Raw genomic sequence first — 23,589 nt, forward strand, 5'->3', positions numbered from 1 at the left:
TACGGTAATTATGAAATATTTTGTAATATAAAAAATATTGGGTAGAGAAATTTCTAAGAAATAATTAGTTTATTTTGAATTGTCAAAAAAGAAATAAAGAAGGAAATGCGTACTCTGCAATATTTTTAGTAATGAAATTGCTGCATTTCTCTATCATCTCCAGCTGTCTCAGGGATTTTATTGTTAAAGTATAAAATTAAAAATTATAATGTATACCTTTCAGAAAATAATTTTAATTCACAATTAAAATTTCAAAAGTCTTCTTTGTTAAACACGTGACTTCAATTTTTTTTTTTAATTATTATATAAAACTATAAGAAACATAAAGAAATATCAAATACTTTACATGAGTTGATGGACATATCAATTTTATGTATCCTACTTGATTTCTTCATATTCAATAATTAACACATTCAACTCAACCATGTTCATAAAATTTCAGTCTTCTTTTTCATCTTCGATCACAAGCACAAGTTTCCCTCTTTATAACTCCAAAACTTCTTTCACAAAATATTCCATCTTTTTCGGGTTTATTGGTTTTGTAACGAAAGGTATAGGATTTTATCACCTCTCCGACCATCTCTCCATTAGGTATGATTCTATTGGTCCAAACACTTATTTGTTGAGGAGAAACTAATTCAATTCAGGATTGTTGATCGATCATAAAAGATAAATTCTAATTCATACCAAACATGTCATTAATTATTGATGAAATCATAAAAGTTAATAAAAGAAAAATTCTAATTCATACCAAACATGCCATTAATTATTGATGAAATCATAAAAACTGATAAGGTCACAAAGGTTAATTAGTAAAAACTACCATTTAAGTGTTAATTAATTATTACAAGGCAGTGAAAAGAATGTCAAGTTGTGAGTATGTAAGTTTTAGTGAGAATTTGAAATTGTTTATATGATTTTTGCAAATAATCTATATATTTTATTATAATATCCATTTTTAAAGATATAAAAAAGACAGTGTTTATTTAAAAAGTTTAATAATGGGGTTGAATTTTATGTTGCATTACTGAGCACATTTTGGTAAATACATGTTATTATATATATATATATATATATAATAACATGTATTTACCATATGTGACGACTCCGGAAATTAAAAAGCAAATGTATATAAAAAAAACTGAGTGCAGAAGCAAAATAAAATGTTCTGATTAATATCTCTTACAAAATAACTTAAACGTACTAAACAATATCAAAGAATAAGTCATCTAAAGGAAATATTAGAAATGAAAGACTATAAAGAAAATTATAAAATATCTAAGTATCTACTCGCCGTCTTCTTGTGGATCGGGCTCGGGAACTAATTCCTCCTGATCTGAAATGGTTAAGTAAGGAATGAGGTACACTGGCCTTGTAAGGACGTCACACTATATCACTGTCACAGAAGTAAAGGTTGGTAGAAAACCAAAAACAACCAATGGAGTAAAAATTTTAAACAAATTCGTTTATCAATAATCAAACTATCTACCATCCACTTACCTCAGTGAGATCTATAAAAATAACTCATAAAAACAATAACATCATAGATATCATGAATTCATACATAATTTGTAACGTAACACATGTCATACTTTTATATTTCAATCATCAAACAACAGTTATTCCCTTTTCATCAGCTTACTAGTATCCATGGGGATCTATAGGGGTCCCCGCTACACGTGAACCATTTTCTTAACAAACTTAATTTCCAAGGCCATCACCATACCCCGTCCGGTATGGGCGCCAAACAATAAACTTCAATACCCCGTCCGGTATGAGGGTGAAGTGGCCGTCCCCACACCCCATCCGGTATGAGCACCAAAATATTTAAAGTCTCCATACCCCGTCCGGTATGAGACAACGTTCCCAGCAGGGTTCTCTATGGACCCGATCCGTCCACCATCTCCTAGGATATCTAGTGAGGCTGTCATCTTATCCATTTATCAATTCACACCCATTTCCTTTTTTTTTTTCCTTAGTCTCCGTTACCCATTCAAACATGAATACTTAAACAAGCAACGTGCATCCAATAAGGCACGCATATCTTAGATTCAAAAAATCAAATAGTAGTGAAGTAAACAATGATTCATGCATTCAAAATCATAGAATAAATAAATTAGATAATATAATGCATTTAAACTGTAAAATAAATCAAACAGGAATTGACAGATAAATATGTCCGGTTCGGGCTCCATTAGCAACCGTAAATAATTATGCATATCTATTTAATTTGTACAAAATACAGTATTGTCATTTATTCAGACTTCAATTTCATGATAGAAAATAGAATGATGGGTCCTTACCTGATTCAATGTCCAAAACTAGATTTTCACTGCGCCTACGGGCAGTCCCTGAATTTCTTGAATTTTTTTTTCAGAAACTGAAACGCGCATAAGGTACCTACACATGTCCCAAATAACTTAAAAATCAGACCCAGGGCCTACTCGGCCAATTTTAAAATTCTGGCACGGCGGCGATCTGCCTCGTGTTGGTTGTTTCTGGCCGAATTCAGCCCAACTTGCATTAGTTTATGTGAGAAAACACCCCTAGGGCCCTCAGTAGGCCGAAAAATATAGAAAACTGAAACTTACCGACGGTGGAGTTCTTCAGTGTAGCGGCTCCTCCGACTCGCATCGCGGTTTGGTGTTTTACGCTGGTCAACCTATAGAGGAGGGAACGGTGGTCACAATGGTGGAAAAATTACGTCGAACGGGAATCGGGAAGGGCCTCATTGGAGGCAAAAACTGAGACAACGCACGGCGGTGCTGCTGGGCTTTGGCGGCATTTTTCAGCTAATTAGCCGGTATTTTTGTTCTGATTTGGACATAGGTGGGTTTAGAATCGAATTCTGAGCCAATGGGAGAATTTTTACCTCGTTTGGCGGTCAGAAATTGCTCCGGTGCGGTGGCGGTTGGCTCCCTGGCAGCTGAGCTGTCTTTTCCGGCGAGGGGCTCTGGCAGCTAGGGTTAGGGTTTGGGTGCGGATGAGATTATTTATAACTATCCGCTTTTAATCTGAGCCGTCCATCGCGATTCAATATGGACCGTCCATCGCGATTCAATCTGGACCGTCCGATTGCGATTAAATAGGAAATGAATCTGAACCATTCATCGCGATGCAATCTGGGTCGTCAGTGCGCGATTCAATCTGGGCCGTCCGTACGCGTTTTGATCTGGATTGTCCTTGCGCGCGGGAACGGATCTCAGCCGTTCAATCACGCGCACGCGGATCGCCCATGTGGATCCCTTCCGCATGGCCTTCCACGTCAGCGTCTCTGCCATGCGGCGTGTCCTGGTTGGCCGGGGCTGCTGTCCGGGCAGCTAACGTGACCTAATTTTTCTATATTGTATTTTGACATCCGGTTTTCAATTTTTCTTTCAAAAATACCCCTAAAACCCAAATTTTCATATGTTTTTCCCAAAATTATTTTTAATTAAATCCCTAAATAATTTTTACCCATTTTTATTATTATTATTATTATTTCCATTAAAATAAATTAAACTAAATTAAATTCAATATATTATTACATAAATAATAATTATATTCCAATAATAATAAAAAAAATAATAAAAAAATAAAAAAAGGGTTGGGGTGTTACAACTCTCCCCCCCTTAAAGAAATTTGGTCCCTCAAATTTTTCTCTTACTCTTGATCGAACAACTGAGGTTACTGAGCTCTAAAGTCTGATTCTAGCTCCCATGTAGCCTCCATTGGTGTGTGGTTCTGCCATACGACATTCACAAATGATATTTCCTGGTTGTGGAGTAATCTACTCTTTCGATCCGTAATGCCGACTGGTACTTCCTTGTAGGATAAGTCCTCCTGGAGTGGGAGGGGTTCATGGGCTAAGATATGAGAGGGGTTCGGGTTGTATTTGTGTAGCATGGACACATGAAACACATTGTGGACCTTAGAAAACTCTGGAGGTAGTTCTAGTATGTAGGCGGCGGTACCAATCCTGTCTAAGATTTCGAATGGTCCAATAAATCGGGGGTTCAGTTTTCTCCTCCTGTCGAACCTACTAATTCTCTTAAAATGAGTGACTTTAAGGAACACCCGGTCGCCTTTCTCAAATGCTAAATCTCTCATCCGGGTGTTCACGTAACTCTTCTGCCTGCTCTGAGCCGTCTGAATGTTCCTCCTGATCTTAACTATCTTGGATGTGGTCTCCTCTACCAACTTCGGGCCGAACAATTTTCTATCGCCCACTTCTTTCCAACAAATCGGTGATATGCATGGACGCCCATATAACGCCTCATACGGAGCCATGCCAATGCTCGCTTTGTAGCTGTTGTTGTAGGAAAATTCTATCAGGGGCAGATGGTCGTCCCAATGGCCCCCAGAGTTAAGGACACAAACTCAAAGCATATCCTCAAGTGTACGGATTGTCCTTTCTGATTGTCCATCAGTCTGAGGGTGGAAGGCAGTACAGAGGGATAGCTTCGTTCCCATGGCTTGCTGAAAGCTACTCCAAAATCGAGAAGTGAACCTAGGGTCCCTGTCGGACACCACTATCACTGGGACTCCCATGCAATTTAACTATTTTTCAGATATACATTTTTGCCAACTTGTCCAATGGATTGATCATCTTGATGGCTAAGAAGTGGAAAGACTTGATGAGTCAGTTAACAATTACCCAGATGGCGTCATGTCCTGAGCGTACCTTAGATAACCTTGTCACGAAGTCCATGGTGATGTGTTCTCACTTCCACTTCGGAATCGGTAAAGGCTGAAGTAGCTCGCTTGGGCACTGATGCTCTGCCTTGACCTGCTGACATACCAAGCATTTAGACACAAAGTCAGTTATGTCCCCTTTTATCCCATTCCACCAAAACTGAGGTCGCATGCTTTGGTACATTTTGGTGTTTTCGGGATACATGACAAACTTTGAGGTATGAGCCTCTGTCATGATGTCTCTTTTCAACTCACTGTTATTTGGAACACACACCCTGTCCTGAAATCAGAGTAACCCATCGGCAGAGACTCGAAAATCTGAACTAACTCCCTGTTCTGCATTGTTCTTGAGGGCTACTAGGGCGGGATCAGCTGACTGAGTTTCCCTTATTCTCTGGATTAAATATTGTATTACTGAGCACATTTTACATATATATATACATAATAACATGTATTTACCATATGTGACGATCCCAAAAATTAAAAAGGAAATGTATATAAAAAAATCTGAGTGCGGAAACGAAATAAAATGTTCTGATTAATATCTCTTACACAATACTTAAACGTACTAAATAATATCAAAGAATAACTCCTCTAAAGGAAATACTAGAAATGAAAGACTATAAAGAAAACTATAAGACATCTAAGCATCTACTCGCTGTCTTCTTGTGGATTGGGGTCGGGAATCAAGTTCTCATGATCTGAAATGGTTAAGTAAGGAATGAGCTACACTAACCCAATAAGAACGTCACACTATATCACTGTCACAGAAGTAAAGGTTGGTAGAAAACCAAAAACAACCAATGGAGTACAAATTTTAAACAAATTTATTTATCAATAATCAAACCATCTACCATCCACTTACCTCAGTGAGATTTATAAAAATGGCCGATGGAAACAATAACATTATAGATATCATAAATTCATACATAATCTATAACATAGCACATGTCATACTTTTATATTTCAATAATCAAACAACTATTGCCCCCTTTTCATCAGCCTACTAGCATACATGGGGATCCATAAGGGTCCCTGCTACATGTGAACTATTCCCTTAACAAACTTAATTTACAGGGCTGTCCCCATACCCCGTCCGGTATTGGCGTCAAACAATAAACCTCAATACCCCGTTCGGTATGAGGATAAAGCGGGCAGTCTCCATACCCTGTCCGGTATGAGCACCAAAACATTTAAAGTCTCCATACCCCGTTCAGTATAAGACAACATTCCTGGTAGGGTTCCCTATGGACTTGGTCCGTCCACCATATCCCAGGATATCTAATGAGGTTGTCATCTTATCCGTTTATCAATTCACACCTTTTTCCTTTTTTTTTTTCCTTAGTCTCCGTTACCCATTCAAACATGAATACTTAAACAAGCAACGTGCATCCAACAAGACAAACATATCTTAGATTCACAAAATCAAATAGTAGTGAAGTAAACAGTGATTCATGCATTCAAAACCATAGAATAAATAAAGTAGATAACATAATATTTTTAAACTGTAAAATAAATCAAACAGGAATTGACAGAGAAATATGTCTGGTTCGGGCTCCATTAGTAACCGTAAATAATTATGCATATCTATTCAATTTGTACAAAATACAGTATTATCATTTATTCAGACTTCAATTCCATGATAAAAAATAAGATGAGGGGTCCTTACCTGATTCGACGTTCAAAACTAAATTTTCACTGCACCTACGGAGAATCCCTGGATTTTTTGAATTTTTTTCTGGGAAGTGAAACACGCTTACAGTACCTACACATGTCCAAAATAACTCAAAAATCAGACCCAGAGCCTACTCGGCCAATTTTAAAATTCTGGCACGGCGGCGATCCGCCTCGGGTTGGCTGTTTCTGGCCGTTTTCGGCTGAATTCAGCCAAACTTGCATTGGTTCCTGTGAGAAAACACCCCTAGGGCCCTCGGTGGGCCGAAAAAACACAGAAAACCAAAATTTATCGGCGGTGGGGCTCTCCGGTGCAACGGCTCCTCCGGCTCGCGTCGCAGTTTGGTGTTTTGCGCCGGTCAACCTGTAAAGGAGGGAACGGAGGTCACAATGGTGGAAAAATTACATCGAACAGGAATCGGAAAGGACCTCATCGGAGGCAAAAATCGAGACAACCCACGGCAGCGCCGCTGGGCTTCAGCGGCGTTTTTCGGCCAATTGGCCGGTGTTTTTGCTCTGATTTGGCCATAGGTGGGTTTAGAATCAAATTCTGAGCAAAGGGGAGAATTTTTACCTCGTTTGGCTGCCAGAAATTGCTCCAATACGGCGGCGGTCAGCTCCCTGGCGGCTGGACTGTCTTCTCCGGCGAGGGGCTCTAGCGGCTAGGGTTAGGATTTGGGTGCGGATGAGATTATTTATAACCATTCGCTTTTAATCGGAGCTGTCCATCGCGATTCAATCTGTATTGTCCGATCACGATTAAATAGAAAATAAATATGGGCCGTTCATCGTGATGCAATCTGGACCGTCTGTGTGTGATTCAATCTGGGCCATCCGTGCGCGCAGGAATAGATCTCAGCCGTTCGATCACGCGCACGTGGATCACCCACGTGGCCTCCCGCGTCAGCGTCTCTGCCACGCGGCGCGTCTTGGTTGGCCAGGGCTGCTGACCGGGTAGCTGACGTGGCGTAATTTTTTTAAATTACGTTTTGATCCCCGGTTTTTAATTTTTCTTTCAAAAATACTCACATAATCCAAATTTCACCCATTTTTTCTAATATTGTTTTTAATTAAATGCTTAAATAATTTTTACAACTTATTATTATTATTATTATTCTATTAAAATAAATTAAATTCAATATATTATTACATAAATAATAATTATATTCTAACAATAATTAAAAATAAAATAAAATAAAAAGAAAGGGTTGGGGTGTTACACCATAAATAAAGCAAGGCTAGTTAAAAATTCAACTAAAAGTGTGTTTTTAATATTTTAGTTTTAATTTTTATTGCTTAAATTCATTTTTAATGATAATTCATATATATTTATGTAAATAGACAAGACATGACGTCATGATCAGCCTGTAATTTATAACATGTTGTGGTCGAGTAGATTCACTTTTGAGTACTGGGTGAGATCATTTCACGTTCTCATGGTCTGCCCCTTTATATATATTATTTGGTAATTAGCAATCTGTATACGTGTCTTTGTATGTGTGTGTGTGTGTGTATGTGTATATATATATGTATAATCGCCATTTTAGTAGAGATATATATCACAGGGCTCTATTATCCACATATGAGCGTGCAACAATCTTGCCAACTACAAGATATGACCCTTCTAAAGTATCTCTGATACGTCTACGCATTACCCGTGATGAACCCTTTTCCAATTTTCTTATTATCTACTTCACTTTTCTGTCCAACTTGTTCTTAGAAAACCTTGAATATGTCATTTTTCATTCATACACGAAATTATTCCACATATATATATATATATATATCTTGCGTGTTTTATATATATATATATATATGTATCATAGCAAATATATATGTATATGATAGTTTTTCTTCTCTGTCGTTCGTGATTTGCATGATACCATGTAATACATGCTGAGTTTATTTTACAAACAAAATGAAAGAGACGTACACAGTGACATGTATATATATGCATACACGTATATGTAGTATTGAGTTTGATGTTTAGAATGAATAATTGTAAGTTTTTTAATGAATGAAACTGCGGTGTCTATGACAGTTGTGATCATGTGCATGCATGATGCTGACATAGTTATCTCTTAACAGACAATCAGTTTAAGACTCCATAACCTTAAAAAAACAAGACCAAATTACTATTCTTTTTAAGTAACCGTGCGTAAATATGAATTTACTCTTTTGCCCTTCCTATAAATTTCAGAATCATCAGATCCTCATCTCCTCTTTCCTTGTGCCATATCATCATTATACCTATACATAACAGTATATAACTCTTGAAATATTCCAAGTGAGGACCAGTGGAGTTAATGAAGTGCAAATTTTCATGGCTACCAGAAGGGATGATCATAAACATGTTGAAAACCAACCAAGAAATGTTCATGGTGATGAGATATATGGTGATGGGTCAAGTGGGGATGATGGTTTTAGGTACTTGATTGTGAGGCCAGAAAAGGGTGGGATATGGGACTTGATCAAGTACCTCGTTTGGGCGGACATGGCGAGTGGTGTAAGGTTCCTGGATAGCTCAGACCATGAAGTGGCTGGTGGAGAGGTGGCTGATCACAGACGGATCATTCTGGTTTCAATCATATTCCGCAAGATCATTGCTCTCTTCAACAAGCCTATGGAGTATGCTGGCTATGTCGTCGACTTCTTCCTTAATCTCTTCTCAGAAAATGGCAACCTCACTGGCCTCCTCTACAATCTTCTTCATGGTACTCTTCCTATATATATATATATGTGTGTACACACGCACACACACAAACATATACATGTGTATACACTGCCACCTTTTAAGTGGGAAGTATATATCTGATTGTTTGGTTGGATGATTATGGTTGATGATTACGAGGACAACAGGTAAGGTTGTTATACCTGAGAGAGATACAGAGACTTTTATTAGCACAATTGGGCATATAGATGGGCGGATAGACTTGTACAGAGCCAAAAAGTTAACAGACAATTCTGCTTCAAAAGTAGAAATGGGGAACCGGGAACTCATGGACTTATGTATCATGTCATCTAAATTAGCTTATGAGAATGCTAAAGTTGTCGAAAACGTTGTTCGTCTTCACTGGAAAGTAAGTATATACCCTCTTCAAGCTTTTCTTTTTTCTTTTTCTTTCGGTGTTGAAGGACTTGTAATTTGAGGTTTTTTCAAGAGCAGATGCATTTTGTGGACTTCTACAACTGTTGGAATGGTAACCCATCTGGCAACATTAATTTGTTTTCTATTGAAGTGTTTAGTATTGTTATTTCTCATTTTGATTTAGTATGTTGGATGATAATTTTGGCAGATTTTCAAAAGGAGTTATCAACCCAAGTATTCATTCTCTGCGACAAACCCCAAGATGCAAACTTGATACTGATCAGCTTTAGAGGCACAGAGCCCTTTGATGCTGATGATTGGAGCACTGACTTTGATTACTCTTGGTACGAAATCCCAAAACTAGGAAAAGTCCACATGGGATTCTTAGAAGCCTTAGGTTTAGGCAACAGAGCTAATACCACCACCTTTAAACATCACCTCCTTCAATTCAATGGTGTTGATGTGAAGACAACTTCTTCAGGGTTAAAACAAAGCAATGTTTTTGAGGGGCGTGGAGGAGTTGGAGATGGGATTATCCCGCCAGAAATGGTGGAGAAGACGGCCTACTATGCAGTGAGACGCAAGCTGAAGAGCTTACTCCAGCAACATAGCAATGCAAAGTTTGTAGTAACAGGGCACAGCTTAGGTGGGGCACTTGCTATATTGTTCCCGACAGTGCTAGTTCTACATGAGGAGTTGGAGGTAATGAAGCGATTGCTGGGGGTTTACACGTTTGGACAACCAAGAATTGGGAATTTGCAGTTGGGGAAGTTTATGGAAGCTCATTTAGAACATCCAGTCCAAAAATACTTCAGGGTTGTCTACTGCAATGACCTTGTCCCCAGGCTGCCTTATGATGATAAAACTTTCTTGTATAAGCATTTTGGGGTCTGCCTTTATTATAACAGCTTCTACATTGAGCAAGTATGCTTCTATATCCACTTTCTCTTACTATCAGTTTATTGGTTTAGCTGCAGAAGAAGAATATTCACATGTTATTGTTAGATAATTCAGGCTTTAGGGCATTTTGTCACAACCTTGTGTGCTAAGATATCTTAGTAGCATCTTTTCTAATCTATTATTCATGTTTTTTTGATAGTGCTAATCTGAATTCTTTCTTTTTCTTTCTCCTATGACACATTCGAAGAAAATGGATGAGGAGCCAAACAGAAACTTCTTCGGATTAGGATACTGGGTTCCAGAGCATCTCAATGCTCTTTGGGAGTTGATCAGAAGTCTGTTGATTGGCTACACACAAGGACCAGATTATAAAGAGGGGCGGTTCTCCATACTCGCCAGGTTAATTGGACTGGTACTTCCCGGTATATCTGCACATTGTCCCACAGATTATGTCAACTCTGTTAGGCTTGGAAGGGAGAGTAGCATTCAGATGTCCTCATTCTAAGAAAGTTTTCTCTTGTCCAAATTAGTGTCGATGATGCACCAATTATGTCAAGGAGGATCGCTAGATTCCAATAAAAGGATAATGTATCATCTCTGTCCGATCAATTTGTTTGTGTTAGTATTTATGTTTCTGTTGTTGTGTAAACTGCTTTTGGTATCTGTTTGAGTATTGAATTGAGTATTCTGTCTGTTTCGTAGAACTTTAAGATTCTAAACATCAGTCATTAAAGTTCTGTAGGGATTTGTTTTGGTTTCTAACTGTTGCAATGCTCATACACTATGGAGATATATTTTATATCCCATAAGGGTTATAATTTGAGATACCATTGTTTATGGTACAGAAATTCTTATAAAAATGAAAAATTCCCAACTTTTGAGTGCGGTTTGAATTATTGATTTAAGTAATTAGAAATAACTAATTAGGTTTACGACAAAATCTTGAAATCGATCACTAATTTAATTTGAGTATCTTTACAGGATAAATTTTAAGAAAAAATTGAAAAGTAACGGCAGCAATTGATTGAGTTCAATAGTTCTTCATATAAAATTATTGACTCTAAACATATAATAATATGTAGAAAACAAAATTGTTTCAAGCACCAGACAGAACCAGAAGAGCCTCTTGTTTCAAAAAGAGGAAGGTGGGTTATTCACATTTCATTTGATGGTCAGAGACGAATTGAAAGCTAAGCTATGGAAGTTCCAAAGATTTTCCGGGAGAAAAATAGAGATGTCTCCTACATTATCCATAATATGTGGATGTATCAATAAGTTACTCTCTGATTATTCCCTGGAACATATTCTTTTAATTTTCAGATATTCTTTCATATGTTTTGTAATGCATTCTTATAAAATCTATTACTATAAAGATGATGTACATGTCCCAAATCTCATGCATCTTACTATAGAGAAAACCTCAATGGGTGGGTTGCTTTATTATTGATTAGTCAAACTATTACATAAACAACTCTGTTGAATGAAAAAAATACAAAGCTTGAAAAGAAGTGTGCTCTTCCCTATCAAAAAACTGGCCCATTCTTGTAGAAAATGAGCAGCATGAATAATTTAATGAAGATAACTTACAAGCTTGGAGGAGCCCAAAGAATTGATAATGTATTGGCAACAGGCATTAACAGAATTCCTAATGATTCTTGGATAACAAATGTTTTTCTACGCAATTATTCTCCACGGCAATCACGTTGAGCAGTGGTCGCAAGGTTTGCTTTCCCTGGACAAAACCATTATAATGCAATGCTTTTGAGTTTAAACAGTGTGAGCAGTTTGGATCACATTCAAATCCAATTTTTTGAGCCTGACAACTGATTCTACATGTCCTCTCAAAGTGTGCATCTCTCCAAGCCTGCAATTGATAAGTACATTTCAAATTAATATCTATTTCTAAAATTCTTGAGCAATATAAAATATATATATACAATTTTTATCGTAACTACTAAGCCAGTGCTTCTATTTTTTAGGCTGGGGAAGGAGGAACTATGCTTTACAATCTATGTAGACAAACTCAAGGAAGAATAAGAAAGTAAGTTCTAGGGAATCAGTAAGCCAAATAACGAGAAATCTAAAGTACCTGGCTATTTCAGCACGCCGCAAAGCCTGTTCCGCAATCAAAGAACATCTTGATCGCCGTCCATTCAACTCTTCTGCAGATATCAAGCCCCGCAGGCTTCTTTGAGAAAGAACCCACTGAGCTGCCCTATCTTCTTTCCCATAATCTTTCTTACAAGTGAAAGCAGTCTGTTCAAACATGACATGAACAGTACAAAGGAAGAAATTTGAGCCAATGCATCTGTACTGGTAAAGCTGAATAACAATTTTGAAAGAAAAACTGAAGCACAGAACACTCCTGCACCAACCTTTTTATCAAATAAGAGATTCCAGGCTTCTCCACTCAAGGCATAACTGACAGTGAACTTGATAATATCCAGGGGTATGTAGAAGATCAAACTATAACACCATATAACACCAGCCCATCCCCATCCGATACCACTAATATGAGCAAAACTAATATGTGCATAGACAGCTATTAAGGTTGCCACCTAGAGAATCAGAAGAACAAACACAATAAACCAGTTGGAACTTGGCACGATTTAGTTTTATTATTCTGAAATCAGACTTTGTGCGGATATGTAACATAGATGTAAGCCAATCAACATTCAATCGCTTGGTTACAAATGCAATTTTTAGGGTAAAATATATCACCCAATCATAAAACACAAAGCAAAACCCATAGTAGGAGCAATTTGCATAAATTTACCAACTGGGCGACCACAAATGCAGACATTAAGAGTGCTCCAGGCCTTTCAAGAAAGGACCAAGTTTGACTTCGTGTCACAAATATGAGAGCCTGGCTGATGATGCTGACTTGGAGATAGACTGCAGAGGATATTTCCTCATTGTTGTTGGATATAGACCTTACATGGAAGTGTCTCTGCAGTCATACGAAAAATCAATCACCATATATATATAGCTGCTGAACTCCAAAAAAATATTTTTGTGCAGTGGTTTAGAGAATATTAGCAAGCAGGATTGATTTGTTTTTTACCTCAAAGAAACCAGTATCAGTAACAATCCAGTAAAACAGGACAGTTATAAGAGCTAGATATGTTCCAATTACAATGCCAGTAGCAAATATCTCTTTCAGCTTCCAACTATCGGGTCTTGGAGATGGCTTTACTCTATCTTTAGAAATAGTCATGATTGTCCCTGATAAAAGAATTTATGAAAATAGATTGAAGTAGAAGCTTTATGTAAAATTTTTTCTTCTTGCAGATGGCTAAGCAACATTGTGTGAAATTTAGACTCTACTTTCTCATTCAAATCTCAATTTTTTTTTTGTCCATCAGAAAATTTGAAGAAAAAGATAGAGTAAAGAATGCACACCCAAGTTAGCAGATGATATTAACAAAGTCTAATTCATACTGAAGCTAAAATCTTTTTTTTTTGTTTGAAATAACGTAGTCAAGTTAAAATCGCAACACATTAGAAAATGACTCAAAAATTTTTGTAGCAAAATAAAATACTCTTGTCAGAATAAAAAGAGACAAAGTAGATATTCTCTAATATTTCAAAAAATTAGTAGATATTCCCTAAACCTATGCAGTCATTCAATGCGAATCAATTTTAAGAAGACGGTTAAACCTGTTGTTTCTCTTATTTCATTTCATAGTACTTAGTGCTGGAAATTGACCACTTTGCACACTGCAGTTGATTTTTTATTAACAAAACCAGCTACAATTTCCAGTAAAGTTAATTTTTTAAGCAGCTGAAATTTCTAGCAAATGCAAATGTTTTTTTTCTTTGGGTAAATGCAAAGTTTAGCAGGTTAGCCCCCTGTTCTTGAGGTTTTCCTCTTAATTTGGTCAGGAGAAGGCATTACATAAAGGAAAACTTACCATCATTAAGTATCGCGATTATCAGAATCATGAATGGTGGAAAGTCATATTTCCATATCAGTGCCAGAAGCATGAAACCCAGCTGCACAATATAAGTTTTCTATGTTACATGAAATCTGAAAGACAAAAATCACATCAAAGTTTTAAAGTAGATAAATTTGTGAAAATTAACATGATAGTTAAACATGTAAAAGAAGACCCTACTTACCACAATTCGAATGGTTATAGAAACAGCATATATCTGCATTTTTCATGGAAACTAATTAGTACTGTTATAAAACCAAAGAATATGGAAGGGAGCTACTAATTGTAAAGTACTATTAGGAATATGTATTTTATGAATTCTCTTATGTTCTTGCATTCTTATTCATCTTGACCATCAAGCAATAACAGCTCCGGAAATATCTGCAATTAATGAGTGAAAATATCTAGCTATTGTATTTTTGCTATTTAGGACTGCTAAGTTATCTTAAGACTGACCCAGAATAATGTACTTATGGAAATTGTTCCATGATATTATTAAAGGTGTGCAGATGGTGAACTTATCAGATATGTCCATCCCATATTGAGGTCAAGATTTCACCGTTCTTTACCATTTAGAATTCTATTATATGCATAACTCCATGGTTAATTTATGTAGGACAGAAGATTATTACATAACTGTATAATTCTTCATTCTCTGGAATATAGCTCTGCTGGTCAAGACAGCACTGACAATCACACTTAGGCCAGGCTCAGTTAGTACTATATCAGCAGCACCTCTTGCAGCATCTGTAGAATCTGCCACTGCTATTCCGATATCTGCTTTCTTCAAAGCAGGTGCATCATTCACACCATCTCCAGTCATTCCAACAACATGTTTCTTTTCTTGTAAAATTTTTACAATTTCATATTTGTGCTCTGAAAGTTTAACAGCAAGGATAAACTAACTCGTAAGAATATAAATGAAACATGTACATATTTATGGTTCGAGCAACAATCGACATTTTGGCCAGCAGCTATTTCTGTCAAATGTATCTTTTGGAGAAAAAAGTCTCGTAAGAATATAATTTGATCTGTGAATTTTGTATTATTTTATTTTTTTGAAAAATTGAATTTGGTTCTTTACAGTCTCTCATATTACCAGGAAATACGCCAGCAAATCCATCTGCCTTTTCAATAAGCTCGTCCGCTGGTAGAGCTTCATTCTCATCTTTGTCTCGGACTAACAATGATGAAGAAGGATACATGTTCGTTCCCATTCCTAGACGTCTACCAGTCTCTTTAGCAATTGACAACTGATCACCTACAATGGAGCAATACCAGAAGTTAATAGTTTCTTCTTCCAATTCTCTTTCAAAGACACCGAAGAGGTATGAGCAATCAAACAAACTGCTGGAGATGTGGCAATTGAAGTATATATAGGGAATGGCAATACAAAGGTCTATGTTCAAATCCTTGTTAAATATCCGAACTATATAATTTTAATTTTATTTTTTATTAACAAAATATTCTACAGTTTTTCTGTATAAACCTGTGAGATTGATATGATGAAAACACAAATAATTGGATTACCTTAAAACACTATAAATATTAATATGATTTAATGCATGAAATGCATCAAACGCCCATTGTTTCTTTGTTTTGTACAAGGTTTTAGAATAGGAGAACTTAAATGTAGCCATGCTGTCAAATGCAACGAAGCCAACACAGTGATCAATCAATCAATAAAATTCCACTTGAAAAGAAATAAGATTAAAATTGTTATGAGAACAAGATATCTAACAAATGTTATCGATTAACTTTGAGAATATAGTTGTGAGATCATCAGAAGCAAACATATACACCTGTTATCATCTTCACACAAACTCCAAGATTAAGTGCTCTGCGGATAGTTTCAGCACTATCATGCCTTGGAGGGTCAAACAATGGCAACAACCCACAAAAAATCCAAGGACCTCCAGGACTATCCTTGTTTTTTTCAGGAACTTCCTGAAACAATTAGATAGGTAGCATTGAATGAAGTTGATGAATGTGCAAGTAAAAGACAGTGACCTAGAAGAGAATTAAGAGCCTAAATAATAACAATGCTACCTATCTAATTGACAACTATCACTAAACAACCACTTATTCTGAAATTATATTCTCTTCGGCCCAAAAGAACCTCAAAAAGACCGAAGAAATCAGTAAGAAGAAACATTAGATTACCAAAACGATATACCTGATAAGCAACTGCTAGAGATCGCAAGCCCCTTTCAGCAAATTTATCTATGATATAGTGCACTTTTCCAGCAATTTTATCTTTCTCTTGGGACATATCTAGAATCTGATATCCAGGAAAATTAATAAGTGCCAAGAAGATGAATGCTGTATCACAAATTGCTCAATGGTGAGCAGATTTCATATAACTTAATCATATGCAAATAATTCGTGATTTGTTTTTTAATACACAACATTTTAATAATGTATATTATCCTCAATTTTTTCTTCAATGAAAAGAATTAGAAGCAATGACTTGACATGCTTTTGCAACTGCTAGCCGCATGATAAAAGAATAAGAAGAAGGAAGAACGATAAGCATAAGCTGAATAGAAAAAACCTAAGCCTGCAGTCATAGAACTCGGTGTAGTTCAGAATGCTTGAGCAGAAGCTCAACTAGCAAGAGCCATGTAAAACATGTATGGAAGGTATCAAATGTGATGGATTGTTTTGACTTATCCCTTCCTGATAGCTGATTTGTCTTTAGTTCATTTTGCCATAAGAGATTTCAACAATTTAAGGGGCAACATCTCAGGTCCAAGCATTATTGACACTTGACAGAGCAACATTTCTGATCATATTACTGACTTCAGCAAATTACATTCATGTAGTTGATTTGATTAAAACCCTTTATATAGATTTCAAGCCACATTCTAGCTCGTGTGGGATAAGGCATCATATAAGAAAGAGTTTGATAAGAATCAACTTCCAACTGATGTAGAAGTTTAGATTTTATGCCTTGGTACCTGCTCAGGAGCTCCTTTACTGGCCCGGTACCAATTACCGTCAAAATCAATATATGTTATTGCAGTACGTTTCTCAACTGGATTGAAGGGTAAAAAGTGAACTTCCTTGATATTTGCACGTGCCTGAAGACAAAAAGATATCAGTTTTTGTGCATAAGCATTCAATCACAAAAGTAGAATGAATCAAAGAAATCTGACTGTTCAAGTAAAATATTTCACATCTCTACCTCTTTTGGATCAGCAAGCATATTAATGATGGCTGCATCAATAGCATCCTGATTCTCCAGTCTCGATGCTCTACCTGCAAGTAAAACAATCATGTCTTTGTCCATATCTTTGTTAAAAACCTGCAAAAGAAATGAGTCCAAGATATCAGTCATATCTCAAACAACAAGGCAAATCAAGAACTTGAGAGATCTCAGATTTATAATCTTTTCTAAAAATGATAAAAAGATAAACTTGCATTTATCTTTTATCCTCATTAGTTGCTTTATATCTTATTAGAGAAAGAGCTTCTCACATAATGCCCAGGATTAAATACTTTCTACAGAAAATATTAACAATAACTAGAGTTTGAAATACTTCAAACTACATCTACTTGATTAATATATTTAGAATCTAAAATCTGCATGCATTTCCGGTGGAAACAACCAAATGAGTCATAATTAAACCTTCTTATTTGTTAAGGGGATCTATCACAGATAATAAATTCCAAGAATTATATTCCATTGGTTACCGATCTTATTTGACTTTTAATAAATTTATTAAGATACTTAAAATGAAGTAAATAAGACAATTCCAGAATACCATATACCAGACTCCTAGTGGATTGACAAGCCTAAGAACTTGAGAGTGGTTTATTCAGTCTTTAGATTTTTTCCATCCAACAAAAGTGATGTAGACTCAATGAAACTAAGAGTTTCATCTGAAAAAAATTACATCTTACAAACAAGTTTCTTCATTTTCTATTCTAAAGTAGTAAATCAGAAATTGCTCTGCACCAACACTGAGTCATGCTGTATAACATTGAGAAACATGTAATAACTTTAGACATATCAGCTAATACTGACAGCTCTATTATGATAGTTCATTTCCCAGACTTCTCAAACAAGATTGACATGTCACATGTTAATGTAGACTCCCGTAATTATCTATTAATTTCATAGATTGTATCAGAAGACAATAGTTTTTTTTCTTTTTGAGAAAATCATAAAGCAATAGTTATCATGGCCATAGTCGACCTTTTTACCTCAATGAGGTTTCGATCAACAGTTAAGCGATTTAAAGTAAGAGTTCCAGTTTTATCGCTGCAGAGGACATCCATTCCTGCCATTTCTTCAATTGCAGTCATCCTTTTTGTAATTGCACCCTTAAACAATTAAACACAAAATGAAATGAAAAGAATATCAACTCAAGACTCTGAATAATCATTCTTTAAGGGTTAGAAAGCCTAAGATATTGGACTCTCTTGCTACAATATTCACATGCTTTTTAAGGAAAAGAAAACATTGAATAAACCAATTAAAACATTATTTTGGAAAAGGCATTTTGACTTCAAACTGGCATTTTTTGTTGATTAACAACAGAAAATAATGGTCAACAAAAGAATCAAGATGGTCTTATGAGATTCTGTGACTGTATTTGTTTAGATTAAAACCTGTTGAGAAAGGCGATGGGAACCAATTGCAAGTGTAACAGATAGTACAGTTGGCATTGCTATAGGAATTCCTCCAATTAACAGAACAAGAAGGTTGTTGATTCCATCCCTGTAAGAGCGGTGCTGAACGGGAAACATAACAATGATTTCAAGGATCATTCCTACAGCTATGGAACAAATGCAGAAGTTTCCGATGGAGGTGAGTACCTACAAGAAAAATTGTCAAAGGTGTCAGAGCTTCTTCTGAATTTAAGCAATTTCATGAAGTCAATTAATTGAGCCTCAAATATGATTTTTTTCCCCAGCATTCTTACAAGATTTTAATTGAACTTGTTCTGAAATTAAAATATTAAACATGGTTCGATTGGCATTAAACACAAAATCAGAAGTTCTTTTGCAAAAAGGCAGACCTCATACTACTGAAATTAAGTATATTAAGTTCAACAAAAGAAGAAGTTCTCATACTTAAGAGCAGATTCTGAATTTTACCACATTGAAAATGTTTGGCTAAGAGTTAAAATTAAGAACCTGCTGGAAATGTCCAACAACTTCTGTGGTGTCCACTAAATGTGCTGCTTTTCCAAAGAAAGTGTTTACTCCAGTTGCTATAACCACAGCTTCAATCTCACCCTGCTTGCATATTGAACCAGAAAAAACTTCATCGCCTGTTCTCTTGGTGACTGGAAGTGATTCCCCAGTAAGTGCTGACTGCAAAGAGAAATCTTCATATGATTCCAATTATTTAAGAAAAAGCCCCTTTTGATTGATAAATAATAATGCAAGCTATTTTAGTTATCATATGATAAGTAGTGGAAAAGGTAACAAAAAGGTGACTGCTGAAACTTCCAGCTTTTATCTTCTTCATTTGCAGTTACATGCCTGGTCAATTTTCAGTGGATCTCCTTCAAGCAGACGGGCATCTGCAGGAATGATATCGCCAAGCTTTATGCTAACTATATCTCCAGGTACTAAAATTGATGCATCTTGCTCTTGCCATTGCCCATCTCTAAGAACCTAAATAAAGAGATTGTCAATTGAAGCAGATTATTTTATATTTAAAGGCTGTTTTATAGCTGCAACTAACCCTTTCCACGAGATCAAAATTTTTACTAGGATTGTGTAAATATCCTTAAGATATGTACAGTCTTTCCATTAATTCAGGGAATCTCTTAGAGACACACCTTTGTCTTTGGAGCCAAACGAGCCATAAGGGCAGCTGCAGCATTCCCAGCATTGTTTTCCTCTATGAAACTAATTGTTGAGTTGATCATCAGAAGGCAGACAATCCCTACAAAATCCTGCCAGTCTGGGCCCTCTCCCTGAAATTACAAGTCAAATGCAGATATGATTCAAATGCCTTTTAAGTTAGCTAAACAAATAACAGGAGAAATAGGAAAACGTGTGAGGCAGTAACAGGATATGCCAAATTGTATTGTACTTACTCCACCATTGGCAAGAACGATTGCCATCACAGCCGCAGCTTCCATCACCCATGACAAGGGATTCCACATAAAACTTAGAAATTTCAGAAACTTGTTCTCCTGATTAAGAAGTAACAGGGGTTCTTAATAAAAGTCAGGAATCAATTCAAATAATTAAACTTCCACAACATTTATCAGTGCCATAAGCATTCCCATATCTTGTTTAGAACAATGTAGCATGGTCTAAAAGCCAAGAAACTGACTAAGCTCAACCAACATCAACCTCTGTGACATGCAAGCTATCCGTATTTGCTACTTTCATTTACCTTGGGCTTCTCTCTTCCATACATATTAAGTCAACTATCACAAATCTGTGAAAGGAAAAAAAACGAACGGAGATTTTTTTGGTAGGCATCTAGAGAGATCTGATAATGAAACCCAGTTCTTCACAAGCCCAAAGTAAACAGAATTTCTGCAGGTTGAGAACTAAACCTCTTCAGCATCTACAATTTCACTCTTGTGCCTTGGAGACTTTATTGTGAATCTTAGTTAAAACTGTTCTAAACTTTTCAGCACCAATTCTGAACATATATAATAAAATAGAGAATTCCAAAATTGTTGAGCTTACAGGCTTCTCTTCTAGTGTGTTAGGACCAAAGATGGTCAATCGAGCTTGAGCATCTTCAGATGAAAGTCCTCCACGGGATGTTCTTAGCTGTCCAAAAACTTCCTCCAATGGTATTCGCTCCTATTAAAGCAGAGTTTTTGAGAAGTGCTCAATACTAGTGAAACTAAATTTGAAATGTGAGGTAAGTCTAGGGCATCTATTGCATGACCTACCAAATCGATTCCTTCTCTATTGAAATTCCCAGGATCCAGCAATGGCTTATCCAAATCCTCTGCCATGATCCAAGCTTCAAGACCTGGAGCTGAGAAAAGAAAAATGTCACTCATGACAACTCAACTATTCTAACTGAGACTCAATCCTGTTACACTCAGTTGAATTAACAAACCGTTCTACCAACACAAGGCAGAAAATCTCATGATTGATCACACTTTGTAAATTATTTCGAGCACACTTCAGTCTTGCATGCTTATTCAAACATATAGAAACTTCCAATACAATTATTTTTACAATGCAATCTGCATGCTTATTCAAACATTTAGAAACTTTGAGTACAATTATTTTTACAACGCAATCTGCAGGCTTATCCAAACAGACTAGAAGATCATTTCGTCAACTAGATGGTGTGCATTCCATCACCAACTGTCAAAGATTAACAAGAAGGCCAAACCACCAGACTCGGAAAACTAACAAATTAGAAAAGAAGAAATAAACATAAACACCATCTGTTCAAGAGTTAACGAAACAGGAAAAAGAAAAAACCATAGAACGAATATAAATGGAAAAAGGATTGGATCAAACGACTAACCTGAGTTCGATTTTCCAATTCCGGAGGTAATCGAAAGGGGAGAGATAAGGAGCTTCCGCTTTGTCGATCGGAACTGGTTAATTTTTGCAGTTTCGTGAGGGAGATAAGAGAGATTACTGAAATTAGATTCTTAAAAAGGTTGAACCAAACAAGATTTGGTGGCTGACTGTTGGGTGGGGGATGGGGACGAGCAGTTGAATTTGATCCAGCGTGTCGCCGTCTGAGTTCCGCCATTCCTGTCTTGTTCAATCGAATATGCAAGGAAGAAGATAGAGTAGGAGAAGTGAAGGGAAGAATGATGAAGAAGCGCAGTTCGTTAACTACCTTTCAAACCTAACGTTTCTTCCCTCCATGTCTCTTTCATTTTCAACTAGCAAAGATAGGAGATAACCTCCAAAACACGTCCTATTAATTCATATAATAATATTATCAGCAATTATTTTTATGAAATAATATAATATATAGAAATTAGTTCTAAAGAAATACATGCACAAAGTCCATTTGTTATATATTTACGAAAATAGTTGGTGTATATATATATATATATATATATATATATATATTTTTTTTTTTCTATAAGTTTCGATTATTTTCAAATACATTATTTTATTACATATCAATAATTATTTATTTAAATATTCTATACATTTTTTTATATAAAAAATTATTAATTTTAGTTATCTTCATTCAACTAAATCGTTTTGTTACATACGATAATTATTTATTATGTTATTTTGTTTATTAATAATTTTAATCACATGATACTCTCTTATGTATTTTTATTATTATTATTTTTTTAATAAAAAAATATATCATATTTTATGTGTGTATTATTATTTAATTAGTAATTATATAAATTTATATTTCATAATCACGTTTATGTATTTAATTAATGTGATTAACATGATTTCTTTGGCATAGAAAAAGAACGAGAACATTTAACATGTTGAGCATACATCCATTGACCAGCTGTTGTACAGTACTTTGATGAATATTCATTTTCCTTACCAACCAGTCATATATATTATAAACAATTATGTAACGTGTTTATTATTAATCGTTTGGTTTATTCTTTGATAAATGCATGCAAATGATGTTTCCACATATGGGTATATATATATATCCTAAAACACATATCTCTTTGAAGAAAGCTTGGGAATTTGTTTGCGGAATGTTTTCTTCACATATGTAAATATATTCACACAGTAATATTGATAATAAATATATATATATATATATATTAAAAAAAAAGAAAAAACAAATACACATGACTAATAATTGTATAAGAATAATAAACTAATATTTATATTAAATAATATCAAAGAATAATATCCCAGGCCATAGAAGATATGTTATGATATCTAATTCAGGTAATTTATTTGGTAATTAATTTTGTTATTTTATTTTAAAATAAATATTTTATTGACATAATGGAGAAACTCTAACTTGATTTTATGCATGCTTTTGTAATTCTCTTTACTTTGATTTATTTGACATTGGCAGTCTATTAGCTTTATAAAAATTACATTTCACTTTTTTGTTTTTTGTCTTTTTTGTCTTATATATGTGTGCGTGTGCGCCCATATATATATATTATATTATATTATATTATATTATATTATATTATATATACATGTAGAAAGGCTATTAGGAAACAAGAGGTAGATTGAAATGACTTCACTAAGATGAGGTAGTGGCTGCAATAGCAGGAGATGGAATAAAAGGTGGGAGGGATCATGGTTCAACACATCCATGAGTTTTGCAGATTGACTAACAACACTTAAAAGGAAGAAGAAATTGGAAGATGACAAAAACCACTTCGTGTGTTTTCCTCCTCTATGTGG

General features: G+C 35.5%; 2 protein-coding genes across 4 annotated transcripts; one reads left to right on the top strand and one right to left on the bottom strand.

The window, feature by feature from the left end:
- Positions 1–8,315: 8,315 nt before the first annotated feature.
- LOC110806317 (alpha/beta-Hydrolases superfamily protein) lies at positions 8,316–11,040 on the top strand. The gene is made up of 5 exons (XM_022031126.2): positions 8,316–9,062; positions 9,208–9,428; positions 9,515–9,548; positions 9,645–10,360; positions 10,584–11,040. The coding sequence occupies exons 1-5, from the start codon at positions 8,672–8,674 to the stop codon at positions 10,839–10,841; spliced, it is 1,620 nt and encodes a 539-aa protein (XP_021886818.2). The 5' UTR covers positions 8,316–8,671; the 3' UTR covers positions 10,842–11,040.
- A 705-nt stretch (positions 11,041–11,745) lies between these two features.
- On the bottom strand, positions 11,746–22,137 carry LOC110826450 (ATPase 10, plasma membrane-type). Of its 3 annotated transcripts, none has more exons than XM_088218370.1 (22): positions 21,746–22,137; positions 21,153–21,241; positions 20,941–21,060; positions 20,334–20,432; positions 20,073–20,210; positions 19,771–19,905; positions 19,420–19,599; positions 18,892–19,014; positions 18,484–18,603; positions 17,462–17,581; positions 17,235–17,357; positions 16,451–16,555; positions 16,077–16,221; positions 15,374–15,535; positions 14,912–15,150; positions 14,459–14,491; positions 14,251–14,332; positions 13,401–13,561; positions 13,113–13,286; positions 12,712–12,894; positions 12,426–12,592; positions 11,746–12,200 (listed from the first exon to the last, which is right to left on the bottom strand). In XM_088218370.1, exons 2-22 carry the CDS (start codon positions 21,216–21,218, stop codon positions 12,104–12,106), a joined length of 2,772 nt encoding a protein of 923 aa, XP_088074496.1. In that variant the 5' UTR covers positions 21,219–21,241; positions 21,746–22,137; the 3' UTR covers positions 11,746–12,103. The 3 variants fall into 3 exon arrangements, with proteins under 3 accessions (XP_088074496.1, XP_088074494.1, XP_088074495.1); XM_088218368.1 differs by having other exon boundaries at positions 18,892–19,098; XM_088218369.1 differs by having other exon boundaries at positions 18,892–19,098; positions 19,420–19,595; positions 19,767–19,905.
- Positions 22,138–23,589: the final 1,452 nt, after the last annotated feature.

The sequence above is a fragment of the Carica papaya genome, chromosome 4 (genome assembly GCF_054855325.1).
Source record: "Carica papaya isolate Zhongbai chromosome 4, ASM5485532v1, whole genome shotgun sequence".
Classification (NCBI taxonomy): Eukaryota; Viridiplantae; Streptophyta; class Magnoliopsida; order Brassicales; family Caricaceae; genus Carica; species Carica papaya.

What these genes read in the sequence shown, in the direction of transcription:
- LOC110806317 (XM_022031126.2), top strand. Translation starts at nt 8,672, where the DNA reads ATGGCTACCAGAAGGGATGATCATAAACATGTTGAAAACCAACCAAGA. An exon ending in CCTCTACAATCTTCTTCATG is followed by an intron (nt 9,063 to 9,207) that starts GTACTCTTCCTA and finishes CGAGGACAACAG; the next exon opens with GTAAGGTTGTTATACCTGAG. An exon ending in ACAGCTTCTACATTGAGCAA is followed by an intron (nt 10,361 to 10,583) that starts GTATGCTTCTAT and finishes ACACATTCGAAG; the next exon opens with AAAATGGATGAGGAGCCAAA.
- LOC110826450 (XM_088218368.1), bottom strand. Translation starts at nt 21,218, where the DNA reads ATGGCAGAGGATTTGGATAAGCCATTGCTGGATCCTGGGAATTTCAAT. An exon ending in CTCTAGCAGTTGCTTATCAG is followed by an intron (nt 16,222 to 16,450) that starts GTATATCGTTTT and finishes TAATTGTTTCAG; the next exon opens with GAAGTTCCTGAAAAAAACAA. An exon ending in ATTTGCTGGCGTATTTCCTG is followed by an intron (nt 15,151 to 15,373) that starts GTAATATGAGAG and finishes TTAAACTTTCAG; the next exon opens with AGCACAAATATGAAATTGTA.